Here is a 27,472-nt window from a genome sequence, read left to right on the forward strand (position 1 = left end):
CGCTAGTGTGAAACTAGCCTTAGAGCTGCCTATATCGGAGATCATCAGTTCATCTTTAAGATTCTAATTCCTCCTGTAGGAAAAAAGTGGTGACAATTGGAACTCATCAACATTGGCATGTCCCCTCCCAAGCAATGGCTAATGCTTCAATATGATCCCTGAGATCCTTTTACTCATGCCATTAAACGTCGACACAAAGGGTATCCTTTTCTTAGGTATGATAGTTTTAGGTAGCAGAAGTTCATCTCAACATTAATCAAGGGCCAACCTTTTGAACCTGACAAGGTCAGCTTTCGTGCACCCTCTTAGAAGGAATTTGCGACACATCTCCTCCAATCTATCATCAATCAGTAAATAAATAATAATAATAATCAGGGCATCACAAGAGACCACCATCCTTACCCTCAAAAGTTGAGACCATGGCAATGACTCAACCATTCTCCTGGAGACATGCAACAGATTGTTTCTATCCGTGGCCTTGACAAACAAATCCATCTGCAAGGTCCCCTCCTCCTTGTAAATAAGAGTGTCCAAGAATTGCATTCTCTCCTGTGAACACTCCATGGTGAACCATAATTCAGGAAAAATGTTATTTAGATGTTGGTGGAATAACTCTTACTCATCTCTATTACCATCCCAGATAAGGAAGATGTCGTCGATGTAACGCCGCCAGCCCCTGACATGGCACCAAAACCAGGACCCGTACACATGTTCACCCTCAAGGACAGCCATGTAGATGTTAGCATATGTAGGGGAAACATTGGACCCCATGGCTGTCCCATGGCGTTGCAGGTAGTACTCATCCCCAAAGAGAAAGAAATTCCTCCTCAGGATGAACTCCAGCAGCGTCAGGGTGAACCGTGCACAGTCCGGTGCCATGTCGGAGCCGGCAAGCATCACGTCAACAGCAGGCAACCCCCTGGTATGTTCTATCGAGGTGTATAAGGATGTTGCATCAAAAGATACCAACCATGTAGTCATCCACCTGTACACCATCCAATGACTTGATGAAATCACTGGTATCCCTAACATTACAAAATAACAGGGATTAAAGAACTTAAAATTGCTTAGGTCATCTCAGGCAACATGCAGTCGGAGAGGGGTGACACATCACAGATTTGTTCTGTATCTCTGCTTTCCCATGCAAAAACTGCCCCAGACTGAGCTGGGACCAACTTATACCTTCTGGTGGTGACATCGCTAAAGGGGCTAAGTTATGGAAACCCTCCTCTTTCTGCCAGAATGAACATTTTCCTACAAAACTTATAAACTACATAACTAAGAGAGGGAACCTCGTACGGTGAAGCACAAAGTACCATCTTACTCAGTATGGTGCGGGCGTTCATTTAAGCCTAAACTTGAAGTACCACACTGGCTTGGCTACGTAGAAACCCATTTGTTTGATTCCGCTGGTGCCCGACCTTGGAAAAACACAGGCTGGATAGTTCTATTGAAGCACATCCCAAATATGTAATTTTAATATCTTTGTCACTGATTGCGCCCGAATTATCCTATCTTTAATATCTCCCATACATACACAGGCAAGCACGTTTCATACAAAGAACATTTCTTAGGGAGGAGGGAGACCACACACTGGAATCTCACGTTATAGCGTGTATAGGGAGAAGGGGCTGAGAGGGAAGGGGGGGTCATAAAAGCCCCCAGCGTGTCTTTGCACTGCTCTAATGGATGCAGCAGAGCTCAGTCTATGAACAGTTCAGAGGGGAACTTTGAATGTAGGCATAATTGCAGTATCATTACACAAAGTCAGTGCAGCCACCTACCAGGAAATTTTGGAGCACCTCATGCTTCCCTCTGCTGACAAGCTATTTGTAACATAGTAACATAGTTATTAAGGTTGAAGGAAGACTTTAAGTCCATCTAGTTCAACCCATATCCTATCCTAACTTGCTTTAACATGTTGATCCAGAGGAAGGCAAAAAAAACCCTATGTGGCAAACAGTAAGTTTCACATTGGGGAAAAAAATTCCTTCCCGACTCCACATACGGCAATCAGACTAGCTCCCTGGATCAACGCAATATTAAGGAAACTAGTGTATATACCGTGTTATATTATACTTTTCAAGAAAGGCATCCAGTCCCTTCTTAAATTTTAGTAGGGAATCACTCATTACAACATCATATGGCAGAGAGTTCCATAGTCTCACTGCTCTTACAGTAAAGAATCCGCGTCTGTGAGTATGCTTAAACCTTCTTTCCTCCAGACGTAGAGGATGCCCCCTTGTCCCCATCACAGGTCTAAGAGTAAAAACATCATTAAAAAGGTCTTTGTATTGTCCCCGCATATATTTATACATTGTAATAAGATCACCCCTAAGCCTTCGATTTTCCAAACGAAATAATCCCAGGTGTAATAACCTGTCTTGGTATTGCAGACCCCCCAGTTCTCTATTAACCTTGGTCGCTCTTCTCTGCACCCGCTCCAGTTCAGCTATGTCTTTCTTATACACCGGAGACCAGAACTATACACAGTATTCTAAGTGTGGTCGCACTAGTGACTTATATAGGAGGTAAAATTATGATCTCCTCATGAGCATCTATGCCTCTTTTAATGCATCCCATTATTTTATTTGCCTTTGCAGCAGCTGCCTGACACTGGCCACTAAATGTGAGTTTGTCGTACACCCATACACCCAGGTCTTTTTCGGTGACAGTTTTGCCCAGTGTTTTACAATTAAGCACATAATTATACATCTTGTTCACTCTACCCAAGTGCATGACCTTACATTTATCCACATTAAAGGTCATTTGCCATTTATCAGCCCAAGCTTCTAGTTTACATAAATCCTCCTGTAATATAAAATTGTCCTCCTCTGTATTGATTACCCTGCAGTTTAGTGTCATCTGCAAATATTGAAATTCTACTCTCTATGCCCCCTACAAGGTCATTAATAAATATGTTAAAAAGAAGCGGGCCCAAAACGGACCCCTGTGGTACCCCACTGCTAACCGTGACCCAGTCCGAGTGTGCTCCATTAATAACCACCCTTTGTTTCCAATCCCTGAGCCAGCTCTTAACCCACCTACACATATTTTCCTCTATCCCCATTGTTCTCATTTTATGTATCAACCATTTGTGTGGCACCGTATCAAAAGCTTTTGAAAAGTCCATGTACACCACGTCCACTGCATTCCCTTGGTCCAGTCCGGAACTTACCTCTTCATAAAAGCTGATCAGATTAGTCTGACAGGAATGGTCCCTTGTAAACCCATGTTGATATTGGGTCATGAGGTTATTCTTTTCCAGATACTCCAGTATAGTAGCTCTTAGAAAACCCTCCAGGATTTTACCCACAGTTGAGGTTAAACTTACTGGCCTATAATTTCCAAGCTCAGTTTTTGTCCCCTTTTTGAATATTGGCACCGCATATGCTATACGCCAGTCCTGTGGTACAGACCCTGTTATTATGGAATCTTTAAAGATTAAAAATAATGGTCTATCTATGACTGTGCTTAATTCCTGCAGTACTTGGGGGTGTATCCCATCCGAGCCCGGGGATTTGTCAATTTTAGTGATTTTTAGATGCCGCCGTACTTCCTGCTGGGTTAAGTAGGTGACATTTAATGGAGAATTTTTATCCCTGATCATGTTATCCGTCATGGGATTTTCTTGTGTAAATACTGTTGAAAAAAAGTCATTTAGCATATTGGCTTTTTCCTCATCCTCATCCACCATTTCACCCAGACTATTTTTAAGGGGGCCAATACTATCATTTTTTAGCTTCTTACTATTTATGTAAAGAATATTTTGGGATTATTTTTACTTTCTCTGGCAATGAGTCTCTCTGTCTCAATCTTTGCTGTCTTGATTTGCTTTTTACAGAATTTATTTAATGCCTCATCACTACCTACTTACTTTAATTCTTTAAATGCTTTATTTTTATCTCTTATTGCGCCCCTTACAGCTCTATTTAGCCATAGTGGTTTCCTCCTATTTCTAACATGTTTATTCCCATACAGTATATATTGTGCACAGGTCCTATTCAGGATGCCAATAAACATCTCCCATTTTCTGTGTGTATTTTTATGCCTCAGGATATCGTCCCAGTTAATTGCACCAAGATCATCTCTCAGGAGATGGAAATTTCCTTCTCGAGCAGGATTTGGCACTAGAGATGGGTGAACCCGAACAGTAAAGTTTGGCGTCCATACCGAACACCTACTGTTCAGGCACTGACACCGAACACAGACTTCACTAGGAAGTTGGTGTTACTGTTCGGGTTCCCGAACACCAGGTGTTTGTTCCGCTGTCATATGCATGATAGCGCGGCAAACACTGTTTCTGATCGGCGGTGAAATCATTCCTAGTCAAAGAGCTGCGGTTCCCACGATGTAAAAAAAAAAAAAAAAAAAACCCGGCGTGGGTTCCCCTGTATTTTTGATAACCAGCCAGGAAAAACTGACAGCTGGGGGCTGCAACCCACAGCTTCAACAAGGCTGGTTATCAAAATAGAGGGGTCCCCACGGTGTTTTTTTAATTTAACTAAAAAAAAGGCGTGGAATCCCCATTTTTGACAACTAGCCTTGCTAAAACAGTTAGGGGCTGGTATTCTCAGGCTGGTAAGGGGCCATGGATTTTGGCCCCTCAGCCTAAAAATAGCAGCCCACAGCTCCCCAGAAAAGGCACATCTACAAGATGCGCCAATTCTAGCGCATTGCCCGAATCTTCACACTTGCCCTGTAGCGGTGGCAAGTGGGGTTAATATTTGTGGGGTTGATGTCACTTTTGTATTGTTAGGTGACATCAAGTCCACGGCTTAGTAATGGAGAGGCATCGGTAAGACACCTCTCCTTTACTAATCCTATATTTGTATGGCAAATTAACACACAGGGCTGCAGAATAAAGCCCTTTATTAGAAAAAAACAAAACCCTTACTTTTAAGGCTGAGAACCACTGGTGACTGAACTGCTGCGAGTTCAGCCTGAGTGACCGGTGGTGATGTCATCGAGATTACCTCCGGTTACTGAGGCCAAGTTCCCCGCGGGGCTGAACTGCCGTGACCTCGGTGAGATCCTCGCTCGCAGCGTGAGTAAAACTCTCACCGAGGTCACGGCAGTTCAGCCCGGCTGGGAACGCAGCCTCAATGACATGACAGCATGACAAACACTGTATGTTCGGGCCCCCCATTCAAGTGAATGGGGTCCGGGTACTGTTCTGGTACCTAAATCCAAACCCGCCGGACCCAAACATCCAGGAGTCCGCCCATCTATACTTGGCACCTGTCCACAATGCCAGAAGTACCAATACCTGGTTTAATGGTGAAATCAGGTTTATGTGTCCAAATCTGCGCTGCTGATAAAGATGAATGGTGGACAATATTTTCAAAGCTTTATTTAAAACAGGTTAATAGTCAACGTGTTTTTTCAGATCATGCAGGACCTCTTTCTCAGGAAAAAACTTTACAAGTGGATTATCAGATCTGCATGATCTCATAAGCGGTCTTTTTTATTTTATTTTGTCAAAAAAAAACCCGCCAAACCGAACACATGACAAGTCAAAGTTCATAAAGCAAAAAAACATCACAATGATTAAATACAATACAAAGAGACAGACCATGTATGTAACGAGTCTACAAATAAAAAGAACCATCCAGAATAAAAATATAATAACAAGTATTAAAATTTATAAAAAATATTGCTGAATAAAAAACTCCTTTATCAAAATGTGTCTTTGAGAAACAATTCATCCGAGATACGAACTCATGTTCAAACGACCTGAAGTTGCCAAGACCTTGTCAATAGGGCAGCGAGCCACTCATGTTTTCATCAATGGTAAGAATATGTAAACCACATCAGGTCACCGGGAACATACTCTAGACCTGGCTAAAGTTAGAAGATGGACTGGTGTTGGCTAAGGATGACAGATAAGTGAATCCTGGGAAAAAAGCCTCATGTGTGGTACACAAATGTATAGAATTAAATCAATATGCTGGCAGAATTTTTTCTTCTTTTAGGAACAGCAGAGAAGGCAAAACATTAAAATAGTGACGAGGGAATGTGGAAAACATATGAAAGTGAATGAAACTGCAGTGAAGAGAGTGGTATATTCATTCATCTAATATATAAAGCTCAAGTGTGTGTATGTATGTATGTATGTATGTATGTATGTATGTGTGTATGATCCCAGCAAAGAGCAAACAGACGAACGGCACACTAGGGCACACAAGTCACCACATTACCAGACGGAGCTATTTAGCTGAAGTACTGCGGCATATAATTCAGTCAAAAAATGGAGGTGCTTGCATGAAAAAACATGAATATTTCAATGTAAAGCGGCACCTCCCTCCCCTAGCATTCCTCTAACGTCCTGCATGTCCACACATCCATTGATAGAATTTATGTGAAATAAAGACGCACAGTTTTTCAGCTATATCGGTGAGTGCTGCATATTTCTTCTTTTTTCGCTTTACATTGAAATATGTATGTGTGTATGTCCGGAATTGGCATCCGCACCGTCGCAGCTACAGCCACAAAATTTGGCACAGTCACACGTCTGGACTCCGAGAGTGTCCTAGGCTATGTTGTGAGGTGAAATTTTAACCCCGCGTGTTCCAATTCACCAAACAATTTTGCCCCTATCTACATAATGGGGAAACAGTGTGTGTGTGTATCAAGCCCCGCCCCTCATTATGTCAATGGTTGCCATGGTGACGCTGATGTCATCATAGGTTGCAAGCCCCGCCGCTCATGATGTCATAATGGTTGTTGACTATGGGATGGAGGATGTGTGATGGGTATATGGGCACGGGACTATAGGATGGTGGATATGTATGATGGGTATATGGGCACTGGACTATGGGATCATGGATATGTATGATGTGTATATGGGCACGGGGCTATGGGATGGAGGATAATTATTATTTGCTATAACTAACCACAGTTAGTTACTATGCCCGGGCAGCGCCGGGCTCTTCAGCTAGTTTAATAATAAAGGTCGAGAGATGAAAATGCAAATTATTTAGACTTGCTGAATAGTGCTAGGTATGGAGAAACAACCTAGCTGTGAGTGTAGGACAGCAGAGTGCTGCTAGATTCATTGGCAGTGGACCGATATCACCAGTGGGGAACGTGATTCTGTGTAGGTGAAACAAGTTAGGAAAAACAGTTCCGCATGGGAACAAAACCGGGAGGATTCATGGTAAAAAAAACATTGAGTTACCTACTGACTCTGTGCATAAGGCATCTGAAAATTCAGATAAGTGAGCAGGGACGGGGACTGTTGGGCTGCGTTCCCTTACCAGAAGTGGGCTGTGTAAGTATTCGTGAGTATTTTATATTATATAATCACACATAGCGTGGGAGGGGAAAAGTATAAGGAACAAAGAGCAATGTATAAAAGAGCACGACCTGGTAACCCATGTGCCCTCAAAAAAAGAATCTCCTCAAGGGTAGGAACAAGAACTGAAGGCCCTGAAATTAGCAAAAATGTCTACATTTTGGCATTTTTCAGTCAAGATGGGGTGCAGAGTGTACATTAATGAGAAAAAAAAATGAACTTTTTTGAATTTACCCAATGGTTGCAATGAAACAGAGTGAAAAATTTAAAGGGGTCCCACTGTACATCTCAGTAGGCTGACATTTCGGATTTTAAAATCATTTTTCAAGCTGGTGTTATAAAGTATTCTAATTTAGTGAGATGACGACTTTTGGGATTTCATTGGCTGTAAGCCATAATCATCAACATTAACAGAAATAAACACTTGAAATGGATCACTCTGTGTGTAATGACTTTATATAAGTTTCACTTTTTGTATTGAAGAACTGAAATAAATTAACTTTTTGATGACATTCTAACTTTGTCATAATCACCCTAAATATGGATTCTGGGAATGTCCAGGGCATCACAGAATGGTCTCATGTCGCTCGGATCTTTAAAAGTATACAACGTTCCATTTCTCCGGATCTGCAGCTGGAAAGGGCACCTCCAGGAGCACATCAGGACATCTTCCCAGAAGGCATCAAGTAGTAGTTTCAATACCCTTTTTTTTTTTTTAGGAAGTGTCATTCAGGATGTGCGTTTTCCATTTACATCAACAGGGACCAAACTCCTTGATTTCCTCATAATGGACTCTTTTACACTGAAAAAAATGTGTGACAGATAACGTCTCTTGGACGCTCAGGATCAGGGCCATGATTTCCTAGTGTATATCAACCTTCAGCTCCTTATCAATAGGGTCACCAAAGATATTTTTGAATAATGTTTATAGTGTTGACTTAATCGCTTGTGCATTGATGCCTTTAGGTATACCCCTTATCCGGTTATTATTGCGATTTTCTTGGTAATCAACCATATTAATCAGACTGTTTATTTTTGTCTCTGAAGATCCAGTGTTTGTTTATGAGCATTTTGATGGATCATAACTTGTACATCATCCTGTAATATCTGTACCTTGTCAGTAAGCTGTGACTATTCTAGAAGTGAGGGAACGTATTTCAGTTTTGTATGTGGTCTCCAGCCTCTGTATATATTGCTCAAAGTCTTGATTAGTAGGGAAACACACAATATGATGTTTCAAATCAATTATGGCGTTCCCCATATCAGAATCTTGATAGGCTTGAGCTGTGTCAGGCATCATGAGGGATAAATGCAAAAACCTCAGTGACATTATCACTATGTCAAAAGAATAGGGTTTTAAGGCTATAAATAGCCACCCTAAATCAGGAAAAACACCTGAAGCACCCACTCCAATAGATATGCATGCAAAGAGAAAGATTGAGTAACTAGGTGAATATAATAAAAATATGTCTTTATTGGTTAACATGTATATCATTCAGTACAAAAATACAAAGATTAAAATGACACCACAAGATGAAGGAACAGAATAACCCGGGAAAAGCACCCAGCCACAGGATATCAAGTAATATAACAATATATATAGAGAGTAACCACATCTATATAGATAACAAATATCTGCTAGTTCCCCATCCCCCGAATTGTGGGTCACTGCGCCACATTATCAGTCCATTGTGACCACCTAGTGTGCATAGGTAAATTTAAAGTGGCCAGTTTAAGGAGATATCTTACCAGATATGCATGAAGGCTGAGTGAGCCCAGGACCAGGTAGGACAAACGCCCGACGCGCGTTTCGCGTGACTACAAGCACGCTTTCTCAAGGGCAGTGTACCGGGGAGTGCGCACAGGACCTTCTTAAGCCCATGTGACAAATCACATGGTTTCCAATCGGCCAATCAGAGCGGTTTGACGCGGCACATGCGCACTGTCCACCCAAATGAGTGCGCACAGGACCTGCTTATACCCTGCGGCTAGGGAGGGGGCTTCTTAAATTTCACCATGAAGCAAGCACTGCTCAGTTTGTGGTTTTGTAAGTACACGGAGATTGGTTGAGCTTTTTTCTTTTAAGGCCGACATTAAGAGAGAAGATGATGGTGCAGGACTTACAGGCTTGAGCTGTGTCAGGCATCATGAGGGATAAGACTGCTTCTTTTTCTACACTGAGGTGAGGCAGTAATGGAGTGGGAAGATGAGCCATTCAATAAAAAAGGCTTCTACCCTGTGTGACTGCTCTGGTGACTAAGAAGAAAGGATTTCTTCACAAAACATTTTCCACATTCTGAACAGGAAAAACGCTTCTCTCCCCCGTGAGAGTTCTCTGGTGCACAACAACCTTATGTTTCACGTTAAAATGTTCCCACATTCTCAATATTTAAAAGGCTTCTCCCCTGTGTGGGTTCTCTGATGGTAGACAAGACTTGATTGCTGTGTAAAACATTTCCCACATTCTGAACATGTAAAAGGCTTCACACCCCCGTGTGAATTTTCTGGTGGCTATCATGATTCCGTTTCTGGGAAAAACATTTCCCACATTCTGTACATGAAAAAGGCTTCTCCCCTGTATGAGTTCTCCGGTGCCTATCAAGATGCGCTTTTCGATTAAAACATTTCCCACATTCTGAACATGAAAAACGCTTCTCCCCTGTGTGAGATCTCTGGTGCACAACATTATATTTCTCGTTAAAATGTTTTCCACATTCTGAACATGTAAAAGGCTTCTCCCCTGTGTGAGTTCTCTGGTGGCTAACAAGTTGCGTTTTCCGGATAACACCTTTCCCACATTCTGAACATGTAAAAAGCTTCTCCCCTGTGTGGGTTCTTTGGTGCCTAACAAGTTCTGATTTCAAGTTAAAACATTTCTCACATTCTGAACAGGAAAAAGGCTTCTTCCCTGTGTGGGTTCTTTGGTGCCTAACAAGTTCTGATTTCCAGTTAAAACATTTCTCACATTCTGAACAGGAAAAAGGCTTCTCCCCTGTGTGGGTTCTCTGGTGGCTAACAAGTTGCGTTTTCTGGATAAAACCTTTTCCACATTCTGAACATGTAAAAGGCTTCACCCCCGTGTGAATTTTCTGATGGTTATCATGATTCAGTTTCTGGGAAAAACATTTTCCACATTCTGAACATGAAAAAGGCTTCTCTCCTGTATGAGTTCTCCGATGTGTATCAAGATGCGCTTTCGAATTAAAACATTTCCCACATTCTGAACATGAAAAAGGCTTCTCCCCTGTATGAGTTCTCCAATGCGTATCAAGCTGCACTTTCAAATTAAAACATTTCCCACATTCTGAACATGAAAAAGGCTTCTCCCCTGTATGAGTTCTCCAATGCGTATCAAGATGCGCTTTCGAACTAAAACGTTTCCCACATTCTGAACATGAAAAAGGCTTCTCCCTTGTGTGAGTTCTCTGGTGGTTATCAAGATGCGTTTTCCGATTAAAACATTTCCCACATTCTGAACATGAAAAAGGCTTCTCCCCCGTGTGAGTTATCCGGTGCACAACAAGAGCCGCTTTCCAACTAAAACATTTCCCACATTCTGAACATGAAAAAGGCTTCTCCCCTGTGTGAGTTCTCTGGTGGTTATCAAGATGCCCTTTCCGATTAAAACATTTCCCACATTCTGAACATGAAAAAAGCTTGTCCTCTGTGTGACTTCTCTGGTGCTTAACTAAATATGATTTCTGGTTAAAACATTTCCCACACTTGAAACAAGAAAATCTATTCTCCTCTGTGTGAATTTTTTGATGTTTAAAAGAAGACTTTTTGAGGGGAGAACTATTTCCATATTTGGAACATGAAAACGGCTTCTTTGCTTTTGTTGCAATTCGTTTTTTAATGCTTATTTTGTGACTTTGATTTTCCTTAGTAGTGAGTAATGAATCAGAAGACCGGACCTGTTTCAAATGATCAGATGACATATTGCTGCTGTGAAGAGATGATGGTCTATCTGGAGTAATGGCATTCATTTCAATTGTATCCTGTGGGATCTCAAGAACATCTGATTTTAAAATTGAAGATGTCAGCTGTCCCCCTGATCTGGTAAAGTCATCTGCAAAGAATAAAAAGAATTAGTATTTCGGAATAAAAAATTCTTGAATTTCACATTTTGTTAACATTTCTAGTTAAACGGTCAGTAAAAATGGCAATCTATTTAAAAAGATTCAATTATTCACCAGGACAGTGACAGTTCACAGTCTAATAGAAAACCTCATAGGACGAACCAGTGGAGCCTGGTGTTCAACTGTTTATTTATTCCAATATTTGGAAGGCAGAATGAACAGGACACCAAACAATCTCATGTAGGTGAAAATAACACCAATAAAATCTTGTACTCATCTCGCAAAAGAAAAAAAATAAACTTCCCACTCAGGTCCTTGAGTGGGGACTTGAAAAAAGTCTTAGATACTTACCAGTAACAGGATTTCTTTAAACCCATGACAGTACCACAAGAGAGGGGATCTGTCCACCAAGCACATGAAACCTACAGGATAAAAAGGCAGCACCTCTTCCTCGCTCGCATAAGTTGGATTACACAGCATAAGAGGACCTCCAATGGTTATTAATAAAAACATAATAAAACTAACACCACCTAATAAACTAAAGGTGTGGAAACACAATGCTAGTGAAAGTAGTGTTCACCCACACATAATGGGAAAGAATATAAGGGTGCTGTCATGGGTTCCGAAAAATCACGCTACCGGTAAGTAGCTAAGACTTTATCGATCACCCATGACAGCACATTGAGAGATTCACAGAGAAATTTAATAATCTAAGGTGGGACTTACCTCCTGGAGCAGCCCTGCCCAAAGGTGAGGTTGGAGGACGCACCCATATCCTATCTATAGTGCCTACAGAAGGTAGAAGTAGAGGACCAGGCTGGTGCATTACAGACGTCTTCTATCGGGTCTTCCGACCTCTCTGCCCAGGAGGATGCCACGGCCCGAGTAGAATGATCCTTGAGACGTTATGGGGCCATCTTGCCACTTACTAAGTAGGCTAGAGAAATGGCCTCCGTAATCCACCCTGCAATTGTGGGTTTTGAGGCATTACACACTTTCCTAAAACTCTGGAAGGATAAGAACCAAAACCTATCCTTTCTCCGGTGTCTCAAAGTGGACAGGTATCTAATTACACATATCCTACCATCCAAAGTATGCAGTTTTTCCTCCTGTTTTTTTGGATTGGAACAAAAGGAGGGGAGGTTGACTTCTTGTAGCCTGGAATCATGACCCTACTTTTGAAAGGTAGGCTGGATCCGCTTAAAGGTTACCCTATCGTCTAGGATTTGGGTGAATGGAGGGGCTATAGAGTCCGAATATCACTGACTCTTCTGGTTGACGTCAATGCTTCCAGCAGACCTGTTTTAAGTGAAAGAACCTTCAGGGATGCAGGTTCGAAAGGAGCATCCGTTAAGGCTTTCAGGACCAGATTTAAGTCCACGATAGAAATGGTCCTAGATTTTAATGATGCTTTTATAAATCGTGAAACCTAATAATTACCGGCCACATCACAGCTGTACAGAGCCCCAAGATCTGCCACGTGCACTTTAATGGTACTGGTGGACAAACCTAACTCAAGGCTTTCTGCAAAAATTTGAAGATAATTCTTACCGGTGGGTCCATCTTCAACTCTAGAACCTAAAGAGTATAAAAATTTTCTCTATGTCCTAGCATATATCCTGGTCGTGACTGCTTTCCTACTTTGAAGCAGAATGGATACAAGGTTTGGGGAAAAAAACTCTCCCTTAACAGTGCGCTTTCAAATTCCACAGTCAAGTTGAGGCTGGCTTCTTGCAGATGTAACACTGGCCCCTGAGAAAGCAGCTTTAGCACCTCCGAAAGAACCCATGGATTGGACACCTATATCATTCTTAGCCATGAAATCCATGGTCTTTTGAGTCAGATGGGAGCAATCAACACAATCCTTGCCCTGTCCTCTCTGATTTTTCTTATGACTGGTGGGATCCGGGCTATTGCAGAGAATGAGTATGTCAGGCTAAAGTCCCAGGAGGCCCGGAATGTGCCTACTACTAGGGGATACATGTTTAGTCTGCTTGCAAAAAGGTCTATGAGCGAGAGACCCCACATCCGAACTATCTGAAGATTTCATGACTCAGCTTCCACTCCCCTTGATTTACTTAAGCCACTAATAATTGATTGTCCAAGAGGATCGTGACATGCAGGCCCGCACGTGTACCACCAATTGTAGGGATGTGACTCACTAAGGTGCAGCGGGAGACAATGAGGAGACAGGTTCTTCAACAGAGCATGCGGTTTATTGTGTCATAAACCATCAAACAGCGTGTCACCAAGAATAGCCTCTAGCTTATGCAAACAAAAACATAAACGTTCGTGGTTGCAGACTCAGACCGCGAGTCTCAGCACATGCTGGGAGGTGTAGTCCTCCCCACATACAGCTTCCTGGTTCAGGAGCAGGCCACATTATAAGGCTGTAGCCACACCCAAGAATCCAGCAGCTGACTGGTCACCTGACTGTGACCTCACCACAGGTCCTTCAAACAACCACAATAATAATATCTGGTACGCTTTACTTATGCCTTACATTATAGAGACAAGCCATTTATGAGGCACATATCTCCCATCAATTACACAACCCTTAGCCCTGCCACAATACATATATATATATTATTTATATCAGTGTCCTCTGTGATCCCCCTCTAATAGGGGTCTGTTGGACAGACTGCATGCAAGCACGGTGGATGATTTAATTAATTATTCACAACAGTATTAAAAGGTTTCTTATTTTTCCACCACAGTCAGTGATTTTTGTATATCGTATTTTTCGCCTTATAAGACACTCCGGATTATATAACGCACCCCAAATTTTGAGGAGAAAAATAGGAAAAAAAAAACTTTTTTTCATAAAATGTTGGTGCTTCTTATAACCCATGCGTCTTATTGCTTACCGGGGGTGGTGGCTGCGGTGAATTGGGGTCCCAGGGTTGCTGCTGGATGAGGCAGGAGCGGAACGAGGGGGTGTTTTGATGTGCGGCACGCAGCTGCGGGTGACCGATGCTGCCGCTGTGCTATGTCCCCAGTGTTGCCGGGTGTTGCTGTCACCGCGTTTTGTACCTGGTGCCTGTGCGGTGGATTCCTTCGGGGAAAATGCGCTGAAAAAGCGCTGAAAACTCATCTCCCAAGATTTCAGTGCCGAGATCTCCATCTGCGCATGCGCGGCGGCCATTTTCACGGAAGGAATCCACCACACAGGCAAGCATGGATGGATGGAACGGCAGAGCCCCCCACGCAGCACGGGACAGAGCGCGGCGGCAAGCACTGGGGGACAGAGCGCGGTGGCAGGAAGCATTGGACACCCGCAGCGGCAACACAGATAAGGTATATTCGCATTGTAAAACGCACCCCTATTTTCCCCCAAAATTTGGGGGAAAAAACCGGATTACTTACCGGTAATACTCTTTTGTAGAGTCCATGACAGCACCCACTGAGAGAGGGGATCCGCCCCCGGAACAGGAAACCTACAGAGAGATAAATGGGGCGGTCCCCCTCGCTCCCTCAGTTTGTGTTACCGAGAACAACGGAGGAACCGCCATACATGTTTTAGTCAATTTGTTTGGGCGATTCATCTATCTTACGCCTACATCGTTTAAGTTTGCTAAGTTTAACCACGTATAAAATCTTAATTACAATCTCCGCCACCAAGGAGACCCATGTGAAAAAAGTTTTACGGGAGGGAAGTGAGCGGGTGCTGTCGTGGACTCTACAAAAGAGTATTACCGGTAAGTAATCCGGTTTTTCCTCTTCGCAAAGACAGCACCCACTGAGAGATTTCCAGAGATAATCACTTGGGAGGGCACACTGTGTTAAGGACTGATCTACCGAAAGACAGATCCTCGGTAGAGGATAAATCTAGTCTATAGTGACTATAAAAGGTAGATGAAGAAGACCAGGTTGCCGCCTTACATATTTGTTCAATTGGGACGTTTGCCCTCTCGGCCCAGGAGGATGATATGGCTCTAGTAGAGTGCGCCTTAATCCCCAGCGGAGGTTCTTCTCCTCTAGCCAAATATGCCATTATGATCGCATCTCTGATCCACCTGGATAATGTGCCTGTTGTAACTCCAGACCCCTTTCTGTTGCCCTGGAAGGAGACAAAAAGAGACCTACTCTGCCTCCAGGGACTGGTCCTATCAAGGTAGGCTAGTACAGCTCTCCTCACATCTAAGGTGTGATATTTCACCTCGTCCTGGTTTGACGGGTTTTCGTAGAAGGAAGGTAGGCATATCTCCTGAGACCTATGGAATTTAGTTACCCGTTTGGGAAGGTAGGACGGATCTGTCTTCAAAATCAGTCTGTCTCGTGTTATTGACAAGAACGGAGGGTCTATTGATAGAGCATGAAGATCACCTAATCTTCTAGCTGATACTAAAGCCACTAGTGTAGCCGTTTTCAATGAGAGGCACTTCACTGATGCTGAATCTATGGGTTCAAACGGGGCCTGAGTAAAGGCATCCAAGACCAGAGTAAGGTCCCATGCCGGAAGCCGAGGAATATGCACCGGTTCTGATCGTTGACAGGCTGAAACAAAACGGGTCACCCATCTATTTGCTGCCACGTTATAGTTAAATAGGGCTCCTAGGGCCGATATATGGACTTTAAGAGTATTTACTGAGAGGCCCAATTCTCTGCCTCTTTGAAGAACCTCTAAGATGGCCGTAATGGGTGGTTCACCGGCTAGCGCTGCTGGGTGAAAGGTCAGGAATTTCCTCCACACCTTGGCGTATATCTTTGTTGTAGAAGATTCTTTTCTACTTTGTAGCAGGGTATTAATTAGGTTTTTCGAAAAGCCTTTCTGCTTTAATAGTTCCCTTTCAAATTCCAGGCCGCTAGTTGTAGTGCTTTGACCTGTGGATGGTAGCAGGGTCCCTGCGAGAGAAGATCCTGGTGCAGCGGCAGGATCCACGGGTCGGTTATCGACATGGCTCTCAGCCAGGAAAACCACGGCCTCTTGGGCCAAAACGGGGCTATCAAGATGACCCTCGCCCTCTCTTGTCTTATTTTCCTGACTACTGTTGGCAGCAGAACCATTGGAGGGAAGGCATAGGCTAGCTGGAATGTCCAGGGTGCTTGGAGGGCATCTAGAATGTCTGGGTTGTCTGACCTGTAGAGCGAAGCAAACCTTTTTACACGTCTGTTGGCTCTGGTCGCGAACAGGTCTATCTCTGGTCTGCCCCATTCTGACGCTATCGTCTCGAAGACGTGCCTGCTGAGGACCCACTCGCCCTGATATAGGACCCGTCGACTGAGATAGTCTGCTTGAGAGTTGTCCACTCCTCTTATGTGGAGTGCCAACAAGGAGTGAAGATGTACCTCGGCCACCTCTAGGATCTTTTCCGTGATAGACATCAACGGTCCCGATCGCGTACCTCCTTGTCGGTTTATATAGGCCACTGCGGTGGTATTGTCTGTCTGGACCCTCACGTGGGTTCCTCTCAACTGCGGGAGAAATTGAGACATCGCATAGTAAATTGCTTTTAGCTCCTTTACATTAGAGGAGGTTTCTATTTCATGTTTACGCCACCGGCCTTGTATCATGTGCTCCTCCAGGTGGGCCCCCCAACCTAAGGGGCTAGCATCCGTGGTGAGCACCTTGGAGGGAGTTACCCACCATTGCACTCCCTTTGACAAATTAGTAGGATTCAACCACCACTCTAGGGAATTAACTACTTCCGGCGATAGGGACATCTTCCCTTCCAACCGTCCCTGCAGTCTGTTTCCTGCAGAATAGCCCATTGTAGCTTTCTGGAGTGGAATTGAGCCCATTGCACCGCCGGGATGCACGATATCAGGGATCCAAGCAAGGACATACCCTGTCTCAATGATATGCGAGAATCATGTGGGAATAGTGGATGAGAGCAGGTATATCTCGCCCAGATTCCTTTCCTATGTGGCCTAGTCTGGTCAGTATCGCACCTGCTTGCTAATGAATAATGGGAGGTGGATATAAAAGGATGCAAGGTGGTTGTGTGAGGGTCTCAGCCTGGGAACACAGAGAGCCTGTCTGTGTGAGAGACACACGTGAGTGGAAGCAGTGCCCACTGCAACTGTGGTTTGGCAGGACGGGAGAAGCCCGCCAGTTGGTAGTTAGGTTGTCCATTGTTTAGTTAGTGCCGGACAGGCAAGGATTTGTTTTATGTTTTATTTCCTTTTGCATTGCTTTCACCGTTAATAAACCTGACCCAGGGTCAGTTATACACGAATCCCAGCTCTGCGCCTGAGTTACATGCTGAATGCACGTGACCTTTGACTCCAGCAAAGGCGATCCCGGAGTGTTTTATCACATTGTGGTGGAGAAAGCGGGCATCATGTTGCAAGCATGAGCATGGAGGACGTGGTGAAAGCGCTGGTACAGTCCACCGCCGTCCAGCAAGAAGCTAATCGGGTGATGATGGCCCAGCTGAAGGAGTTGGTGGACATGACAGTTACCGATCGTTCGCTTCTCCAGCAGGTGGCGCAGCGCTTGGCAAGCTTACCTGAGCTTAACCTGGAAGCCGAGTCGAGAGTGATTCACGTGAGTCGGTACTGGCAGAAAATGATGACCGAAGATGACGTCGAGGCATACCTGACCACGTTTGAACGGACGGCGGTGAGAGAAAAATGGCCGAAGGCACGATGGGCCGGCCTGATTGCCCCGTTTCTTTCCGGTGAGGCCCAAAAGGCTTATTATGACTTAGAGCCTGAAGCCGCGCAGGACTTTGACAAACTGAAAGCCGAGATCTTGGCCCGGCTGGGAGTGACGACCGCTGTCCGTGCACAGAGAGTGCATCAATGGACTTATCAGCCGGATAAACCACCGCGGTCCCAGATGTTCGACCTGATCCACGTGACGAAGAAGTGGCTACAACCCGAGGTGTTGACAGCGCCAGAGATAATCCAGAGAGTCGTCATGGACAAGTACCTGAGAGCTCTACCGCCAGCCCTGAGGAAGTGGGTAAGCCATGGAAATCCTACGACGGCAGATCAACTGGTGGATCTGGTTGAACGTTACTCCGTGGTGGAAGGACTCCGAGACGACGCTACCCCACCTCGTTCTTCATCATCTCCACGTGGAACCGGTAAGACTGTTCCAGGGAGTAGGGGAGATGGAAAAATCCCTAAGACAGTGGGGGAGGAAAACGGGACTGCCCGCACTGCGAGGCCGAGAGTAACGAACTATGGTCTAAGCAAGGGGCCCGTTAGGTGTTTCCGCTGCCAAGAGATGGGACATATTGCTGCGAACTGTCCGGTCACTACTGAACCCATGCAGTGCGACGTCACAGACTCTAAAAACCGCATGTCTATGGTTGCACGGGTAGTGAGTGTGAATGCCGGTCAAAAGGATGTGGAAAAACACTTGTGTGATTTAACTGTTGATGGCAAAAATGTGGTGGCATTGTTAGACTCGGGAAGTGTGGTGACTCTGGTGAAGGCCAGTCTGGTGTCAGCCCCGACTGGACCATCAGACAAATTTTCTGTAACGTGTGTGCATGGAGACACCTGTTCGTACCTCACCACGGTCATATGCATTACTACTTCCTATGGGTCTGTGCAACATAAAGTGGGACTCGTCCCGGCGTTATTGCATGATGTTATCCTGGGCCGGTATTTTCCCCACTTCTGGCAATTGTGGGAGAATCAGTTGATGCCCTCGGGTAATAGTGTACATGATTCTTCTCCCAGGGAGCGTGTGGGTCCCGAACCCCTGGAAGAGGTCTCCCCGGAAGATTCGGGGGAAGAGTCTGCGGGAAATGACCTGCAGTTCCCGTTTTCAGTCATGGCGGGTGATAATGAAGAGACCGGGGAAGAGGAGGAGGCTGACAGCCGTCCACCTCCCCGTTTGCCGGATTTAGAAGTTCAGAAAGATGACTTCCAAAGCGAGCAAATAAAGGATCCTACCCTTTCTCAGGCTAGGACAAATGTGAAAGTGATAAATGGGGTACCCGTAGAACCTGGCTCTAGGCTGGCATATCCTTACATGGTTCTGGAGAATGATTTACTCTATCAGATAGAGAAAAAGGGGGAAGATACGGTGCAACTATTAGTCGTGCCAAAACCCTACCGGCGGCAGGTGCTGGACCTGGCCCACGGACATGTGATGGGAGGTCACCTGGGAGTCCAGAAAACCACCGAAAGGATATTACACTGTTTTGTTTGGCCAGGCATGTATCACGATATTCGTGTATATTGCGAGTCTTGTCCTGACTGCCAAGCCTCTGCACCTAAGCCCCGGTTCTGTAGCCCTTTGGTACCCCTACCTATTATTGAAGTCCCGTTTGAGAGGATTTGGATGGATTTAGTTGGGCCCCTTCCACGGTCTGCACGTGGACACCAACATATCCTGGTCATCTTGGATTATGCCACTCGTTACCCGGAGGCCATCCCTTTGCGTAACACGGCCACCAAGACGATTGCCAAGGAGCTGGTGCATGTCTTTAGTCGGGTCGGTATACCAAAACAGATACTCACCGACCAGGGGACCCCCTTTATGTCCAGGATAATGAAGGAGCTCTGCCGATTGTTACAAATCGAACCGTTACGCACATCCGTGTATCACCCTCAAACAGACGGGTTGGTTGAACGGTTCAATAAAACTCTGAAGCAGATGCTGAGAAAGGTGATAGACAAGGATGGGAAGAACTGGGACTATTTACTTCCGTATTTGCTTTTTGCCATCAGGGAAGTACCCCAGTCTTCCACGGGATTCTCGCCTTTCGAGTTATTGTACGCCCGACGTCCTCGCGGACTGTTAGACGTTGCAAAAGAAACCTGGGAGGGTCAGGTCACTCCATTTAAAAGTGATAGATCACGTCACACAAATGCAGGACCGTATTGCGGCTGTTATGCCTATCGTCAAAGAACACATGATACAGGCTCAAGGAGCCCAAAAAAGAATCTATGATAGGGGCGCCAAGATCCGTACGTTTGCACCCGGAGATAGGGTGTTGATCCTGGTCCCCACGGTGGACAGTAAGTTCCTGGCAAAGTGGCAGGGCCCCTTTGAGATCAAGGAAAGAGTTGGTGAAGTAAACTACAAAGTATACCAGGCAGGTAAACGGAAACCTGAACAGATTTATCATGTAAATCTGATAAAGCCCTGGAAGGATCGGTCTGCCTTGTCAGCGGAGCTGGCCCGTCCTGTCTGCTCGCATACCGTACCGGAGGTACGGGTTGCAGAGACTCTCTCGGAGCGGCAAAAGACTGAGGTCAGGCAGTTTCTACTTCACAACCAAAAGTTTTTCTCAGAAAAACCCGGGCAGACTATGCTAATGAAACATGACATCGTAACGGAACCTGGTGTCACAGTTCACGTAAAGCCCTACCGAATCCCGGAAGCGCGCCGTGAAGCCGTTTCCCGAGAAGTGAAGGCAATGTTAGAGTTAGGAGTCATTGAGGAATCGCACAGTGCGTGGTCCAGCCCGATTGTGCTAATTCCTAAACCGGACGGCACCATCCGGTTCTGCAATGACTTCAGGAAACTGAATGCGGTCTCAAAATTTGATGCCTATCCTATGCCCCGGGTCGATGAGTTAATAGATCGGTTAGGAAAAGCCCGGTATATTACGACCCTAGATCTAACAAAGGGGTATTGGCAGATCCCTCTGGCTGAGGCTGCCAGAGAAAAGACGGCATTAGCTACGCCGGAAGGTTTATTTCAGTATGTGTATATGCCGTTTGGACTGCACGGGGCACCGGCGACCTTCCAGAGACTGATGGATCGAGTCTTGAGGCCACATAGGCGGTACGCTTCGGCCTATTTGGATGACATTGTCATTTACAGCTTGGACTGGGAGACTCATCTCCAGAAAGTACAAGCTGTGATTGACGACCTGTGGGAGGCAGGTCTAACCGCGAACCCCAAGAAATGTCACATCGGGCTAGAAGAAGCCCGGTATTTGGGGTATGTAATTGGGAGGGGTGTTGCTAAACCCCAGGTTGATAAGATTCAGGCGGTTCAGGACTGGCCACAACCTGTCAACAAGAAGCAGGTGCAAGCCTTCCTGGGGATCGCCGGCTATTATCGCCGGTTCATACCCAATTTTGCAGCCATCGCTACCCCCCTGACGGATCTTACAAAAGGGAAAGACTCCGTCATGATTAAATGGAGTTTAGCGGCTGAAGAAGCCTTCCATAGCCTAAAACGGGCACTTTGCTCTCAGCCCGTACTGGTGACTCCGGACTTCCGCAGCGAGTTTGTGGTACAAACGGATGCCTCTGATACCGGTATCGGGGCCGTACTCTCACAAGTGAGGGACGGAGTGGAACACCCAGTCCTCTATCTCAGCAGGAAGCTGAATAAACACGAGCAAAGGTATGCAGTCGTAGAAAAAGAGTGCCTCGCCATTAAGTGGGCTCTAGAGGCCCTCAAATATTACCTGGTGGGCCGAAAGTTCAGGCTGATCACTGACCATGCCCCTCTCAAGTGGATGCACTTGAACAAGGAACGGAATAGCCGGGTGACCCGGTGGTTCCTTGCCCTGCAGGCCTACACTTTTACGGTGGAGCACCGCCCAGGGGTACAGATAGGGAATGCAGATGCCCTGTCCCGAGTGCACTGTTTGGCGGGTGTCATTGCTCGACCAGAGTGGTCTGAGCAGAGGGGGGGGATATGTGAGAATCATGTGGGAATAGTGGATGAGGGCAGGTATATCTCGCCCAGATTCCTTTCCTATGTGGCCTAGTCTGGTCAGTATCGCACCTGCTTGCTAATGAATAATGGGAGGTGGATATAAAAGGATGCAAGGTGGTTGTGTGAGGGTCTCAGCCTGGGAACACAGAGAGCCTGTCTGTGTGAGAGACACACGTGAGTGGAAGCAGTGCCCACTGCAACTGTGGTTTGGCTGGACGGGAGAAGCCCGCCAGTTGGTAGTTAGGTTGTCCATTGTTTAGTTAGTGCCGGACAGCCAAGGATTTGTTTTATGTTTTATTTCCTTTTGCATTGCTTTCACCGTTAATAAACCTGACCCAGGGTCAGTTATACACGAATACCAGCTCTGCGCCTGAGTTTCATGATGAATGCACGTGAACTTTGACCCCAGCAAAGGCGATCCCGGAGTGTTTTATCACAGATATTACGGGTCTTCCTATAGTATCTTGTATCTTATTGATTATAGCCACTGCTTTAGCGTCTGGTAAAAAGCATTTTTGGCTTACGGAGTCCTCTTGCAGGCCTAGGAACCTCTGACAGGTCACTGGTTCTAGCCTGGACTTCTCCCAGTTAATTAGCCAGCCCAGTGTTTGTAAGGATGAGATAATCTGAGCCATTCTTGTCTCACACTGAGAAACAGAATTCCCCACTACTAGTAGGTTGTCCAAGTAAGGGACCACTAGGGTGTCATTCAGTCTTACATACGACATCACCTCCAGCATCAATTTGGTAAATACCCGAGGAGCCATGGATAGCCCGAATGGCATTGCCGCAAACTGGAAATGCTGAATCCGACCCATGAACCAGACCGCTACCCGCAGGAACTTCTGGTGCTCTCGGAATATGGGGAGATGGTAATAGGCATCCTTTAGATCCAAGACTGCCATATAACACCTGGGAAACAAAAGTTTTATTGCAGAATTTATTGACTCCATCTTAAACGGCCTCAGCCTCAAGAAGGTATTAAGCTTCTTTAAATTTATTATAGTCCTGAAAGAGCCATCTGGTTTTGGGATTAAAAATAGAGGAGAATAAAAACCCATTCCTCTTTCGTCCCTTGGGACCTCTATCAGGACCTGTTTAGTTAGCAGTACTGCAATCTCCATCTCTAGTGCTTCCTGCTGTATCTGGGATTTCATGGAAGTCAATAGGAAGAGGTTCGGTGGGTGCCGAACGAATTCTAGTTTTAGGCCCGATGAGACGATATCAATGGCCCATGGGTTTGATGTTACCTTCCCCCATTGGTGGCTGAATTTCAGTAGTCTGCCACCTACCGGTGTACTGGTATTAGCGGAACCTGTCTCCTCTGAAGGGACGTTTTCCGAACAGATTGCCCCTTTGTTTGGGGTCCTTATTTCCCCAGCGATCCTGGGGTTTAAAGTCTTTCTTTTTGCCAAACGGCGGTTTTCTGTAGGCCCTCCTATTAAAAGGGAATATACGGGTTAGGAAAACCTTTCTTTCTCTCCCCCGCTTTTGTTAAGATCTCGTCCAGTTCCGTACCAAATAAGTACTTACCCTGGCAGGGTATAGCACACAGTCTAGTTTTTGTTTGTGTGTCTCCTTTCCACCCCTTCAACCATAAGGCCCGCCGGTCTGCATTGGTTAGTCCTGCTGCTCTAGCGGATAAACGGAGAAAGTCCGCTGAGGAATCGGAGAGGAAGGCAGCTGCTCCCTTAATGAGGGGCATAGAGGACAGGAGTTTACTCCTGGCCACTCCATTCTTAATATTGTCCTCTAGGTCATTCAGCCACACCAACATTGACCTTGCCGTGCACGTGGCTGCTATTGTGGGCTTAAAAGCTGCCGTACATGCTTCCCAGGATCGTTTAAGGAATGTATCGGTCTTACGATCTAATGAGTCAGCCAACATTCCTGAATCCTCTACCGGCAGGGAGGATCTACGAGAGGTAGAGGCCACTGCCGCATCCACCTTGGGGGCTCTCGACCAAGCCGTCAATTCCTCGTCGTCAAAAGGATATTTACGCTTTGACGTTAAGGGGAGGAAGGTTCTCTGCCCCTGTTTCTCCCACTCCCTTTTTACTAGCTCCTTTATAGCTGGGACCACTGGGAATGCACGGACCTTTTTACGGGAAATGCCTGCAAACATTATGTCTTGCGGAGTCTTGGGGTCCCTACTCTCTGGTAGCCCCATGGTATTCCGGACCGACTTAACCAAGTTGCTGACGCTGTCTGTAGGGAAACACATCTGCTCCTCATCCTCTGAGGAAGGGTATTCCTGGGATCTATCAGAGTCTAGATCCCCAGTTTCTGCCGATGAGTTTGACGCCGGCGAAGCTCCCCCTCTTGGTGAACCTATTTCTCTCACGGAGGAGTGACCTCCCAGACTCCTGGAGCTGCCTAAGGCCCGTAGCTCTTCTCTAATTATCACTCGGATATCCTCCTTCTTCCGCGAGGATTCCTCCTGTAAGGCCTCAACACACGACTGGCATAGTCTCTTAGGGTGGCCGTCTGGGAGGGGCTGAGAACATAAGGCACACTCTCTATTTTTCGCCTTCTCCGTTCTTTTGGCCTAAAAAAGGGGGGTGCGGACCAGAAACAAGCGAACATCAGTCATTTATTCTAAAAACTAAAACTAAAAACACTCACCCGTGAGTTTCGTCAGTAACTACCGGCTGCGGGGTCCGCGACTCAGGCTTAGGCGAGGCGTGGGACGGTTTTTTCTCTTTACGTTTTTCCTCCAAGGGCTCGCCTTGCCTGGAAGGTCCACTAGATTCCTTCCTGGAGCTGCCACTTCTTCTGGTGCTACTACTTCTCCTTGTAGTACCGCTTTGTCTGCTGCCATGTGGGGATTCCACTGGCTGATTCAACGGGAGCGAAGCTGGGTCATCTATGGATGACATGACTGCGCATCGGCGCTATGCTCGTGGCTTCTTTTTATAGGTTCCTTTTTTTTTTTCTGCGCATGCGCGGGCGTTTCCCCGCGATCGTCGCCTCCTGTATTGACCCCGGAAGTTGTCCCACCACTTCCGGGTCGCCTTTGCCTGGGAGCGCCGCAGGAAGCGGTTATGCAGCGGCCGCCGGACCCTGACCCCTATGCGCCCGGCCGCCCCCCCTTGCGCAGGTATGATCCCCGTAGCGCTGCCTGGCACAGCGCTCAGGCCCTTCCGCTTTTCTCCCGGGAGGGGCGCGCTCCTGGTACTTACGATGCGCTCCCCACTTGCTGGGCCCTCAGGCTCTTCTGCTGTGTCCCGGGCCCACCGCCATCCCGGATACATGGGATATGTAATGCGCTTCTCCCCCTTCCTGGGGGGGGGGGGTATATGCACCGTCCCCTTTAGTGAGCCTTGGCACTTTTTCTCCTCCGGCCTCACCTGCATTACCAGCTCTGGGGGGGGGGGAAATTCGCCTCTCCGCCCGACGCTGCTTCCAGTCCTGGGGCCCCTGCTGCTCATATTATGCACGCAGGCGGCTACCAGACCAGGTATCCTCTTCTGCGGGTTCCTTTCCAGGAACAGGAAACCAAACTGAGGGAGCGAGGGAGACCGCCCCATTTATCTCTCTGTAGGTTTCCTGTTCCGGGGGCAGATCCCCTCTCTCAGTGGGTGCTGTTGTGGCGAAGAGGAAAAAAGTGCGTCTTACAAAGCAAAAAATACGGTAATTTGGTGGCATACTTATTTGGTGTAAGGGTGCCAATTCAATGATAACATGTCTACCTGACCCCCATGTCTCCCTGATCCGGCTGCCCCCTGTACTGACTGAAGCTCCACTCACTCCTAGAGCTTCCCATGCTGCCGCTGCTCCAAATCTGTCTCCATGTTAACAAGGACAGGTGAGCTAGGAAAACCTGAGCAGAGGTGCCAGCTTACATTTATACTGGCACATGTGGCCCCCAGCATTTCCGGGTCACATGGCTCCTGTCTTACACGCCTCCTGGTGTCGGCATAACACACCCCCCTCCTCCATCAGGAAGCGCCTTCTGAATCAGTCACACACCTTGCGGTGTGATTCTCCAGTGCGGTTGCCCCCTAGGCAACGCTGGGCGTGTCCTGAGAAATGTCATCAGCCGCACCCCTCCAATCAGGGCACGCCGCTAACCTTTCGTCCGCTCACATGTGGAGCCCTCTTGTACTCACGGTGACATTTCCAGGCATCCTGCACCTGCCGAGGCAGAGAAGGGATCTTAAGCCGGTCAGCCATGTCTGGGAAGGAAACTCCCATCTTTTATTTCTTCACAGATAAGCATGCACAAGTTCACCCATCAAGGACAAAAAAGGCAAAAATGACACAAGGGAGAGGTGCTGCCTTTTTAGCCTGTAGGTTTCCTGTCCTTGGTGGGCTGGTTCCCGCTCTTGTGGTGCATGGGTGATCGATAAAACCGAGGTTTCCACATTATTAGTTTCTCAAAACTGTCTATCACTCTCCCATGAGAATTCTGCTTCACGTCACTTGTCTTATCTGTTGCATTATTTCTTTCTGTGCTTTGTTGTGTATAAATACGTGATTCTCCAGATTTTGTATTAGTCAATGCATGATGAAGAGACCTGAGTAGTCTAGAAAGCTTGCAATGTGTTACCATCTTTTCAGTTAGGCATTAAAAGGTATCAACCACTGAGGACTCTCAATTCTAAATATTTTTCTATCTACTGGCTAACACAGTACAAAGATATATATCTTTCACTTAGGCCAATTCGAGCATAGTTGTTCGTCTGGCTAAGCCCAGTTGCAAAGAATGAAGCAACAGAAGCTGGATCTGGGTCCGGAAACACAAGGACTCTATAGCAGAGTTGGGGCCCGAGACAAAATGTGAACTGGTAGGCCGACCATACAAGGTGCGGCCACGCAACAAGGCACAAGTCAGGTGGTCTAAACCAGAGGCACAAAGCCACAACGACCGAGGTACTATGAAGCACAGAGGCACCACGACACACAAATGACATACGATGAGGCACAGAGGCACCGAAGCATTATGATGCAATATAAGGCACAAAGACACTATGAGCACCCTGATGCAATGTGATGAATAGAGGTACTATGATGCAATATGATGCACAGAGGCACTATAATGCACAGAGGCACCATGATGCTGTCCGGAGGGATGTAATGGAAATGCAAAGTTTTGCCAGAACTACTGGCCCTGGTCTTGTAGGGACCATATGAGCACATTCAGCAGCACAGGAGGGAGAGAAGGTAGATACATCCAATAAGATATCAGGGATCTAGGAAGCCAACAGCATCATTACCCTCCACTTTCTCTTACAGGCCTATCATAATATTTTTCTTCAAGTGATTTTCTAACTTGTCAGCACATTCTATGTACGTTGTCATTTGACTTTGTAGTTTACAGATCTGAGAAGGTAACTGCCAGTGTTTGCTAATACCAGGAGGTAGGTGAATTCACCAGGTTGTAAGTTCTATAGAATAGGGCTCTCAATACCCAAAGTCATTTGAACAGTTTTGGGTGGAGGAGAATGTTGTGGTCTAGAGGCAAAATGGTGATCACATGATTGTAATACTGTCAGACTACACGACCGA

The 27,472-nt window shown here is 46.1% G+C and overlaps 1 protein-coding gene across 3 annotated transcripts in view; it reads right to left on the minus strand.

Moving 5' to 3' along the window:
• Positions 1–8,751: 8,751 nt before the first annotated feature.
• The window catches only part of LOC141094233 (uncharacterized), a 49,815-nt gene continuing 31,094 nt past the window's right edge, over positions 8,752–27,472 (minus strand). For 2 of the 3 annotated variants that reach the window (XM_073580043.1, XM_073580044.1), the window contains exon 7: positions 8,752–11,366. In XM_073580043.1, the coding sequence (XP_073436144.1) occupies positions 9,781–11,366 (1,586 nt within the window). In that variant the 3' untranslated portion in view covers positions 8,752–9,780. Of the gene's footprint in view, positions 11,367–14,746; positions 16,792–27,472 lie in introns of those variants that run through there. The other variant, XM_073580042.1, reaches the window with a different exon arrangement.

This window comes from Dendrobates tinctorius, unplaced genomic scaffold (genome assembly GCF_039654945.1).
Source record: "Dendrobates tinctorius isolate UK_male_01 unplaced genomic scaffold, ASM3965494v1 ptg000063l, whole genome shotgun sequence".
NCBI classification, from domain to species: Eukaryota; Metazoa; Chordata; class Amphibia; order Anura; family Dendrobatidae; genus Dendrobates; species Dendrobates tinctorius.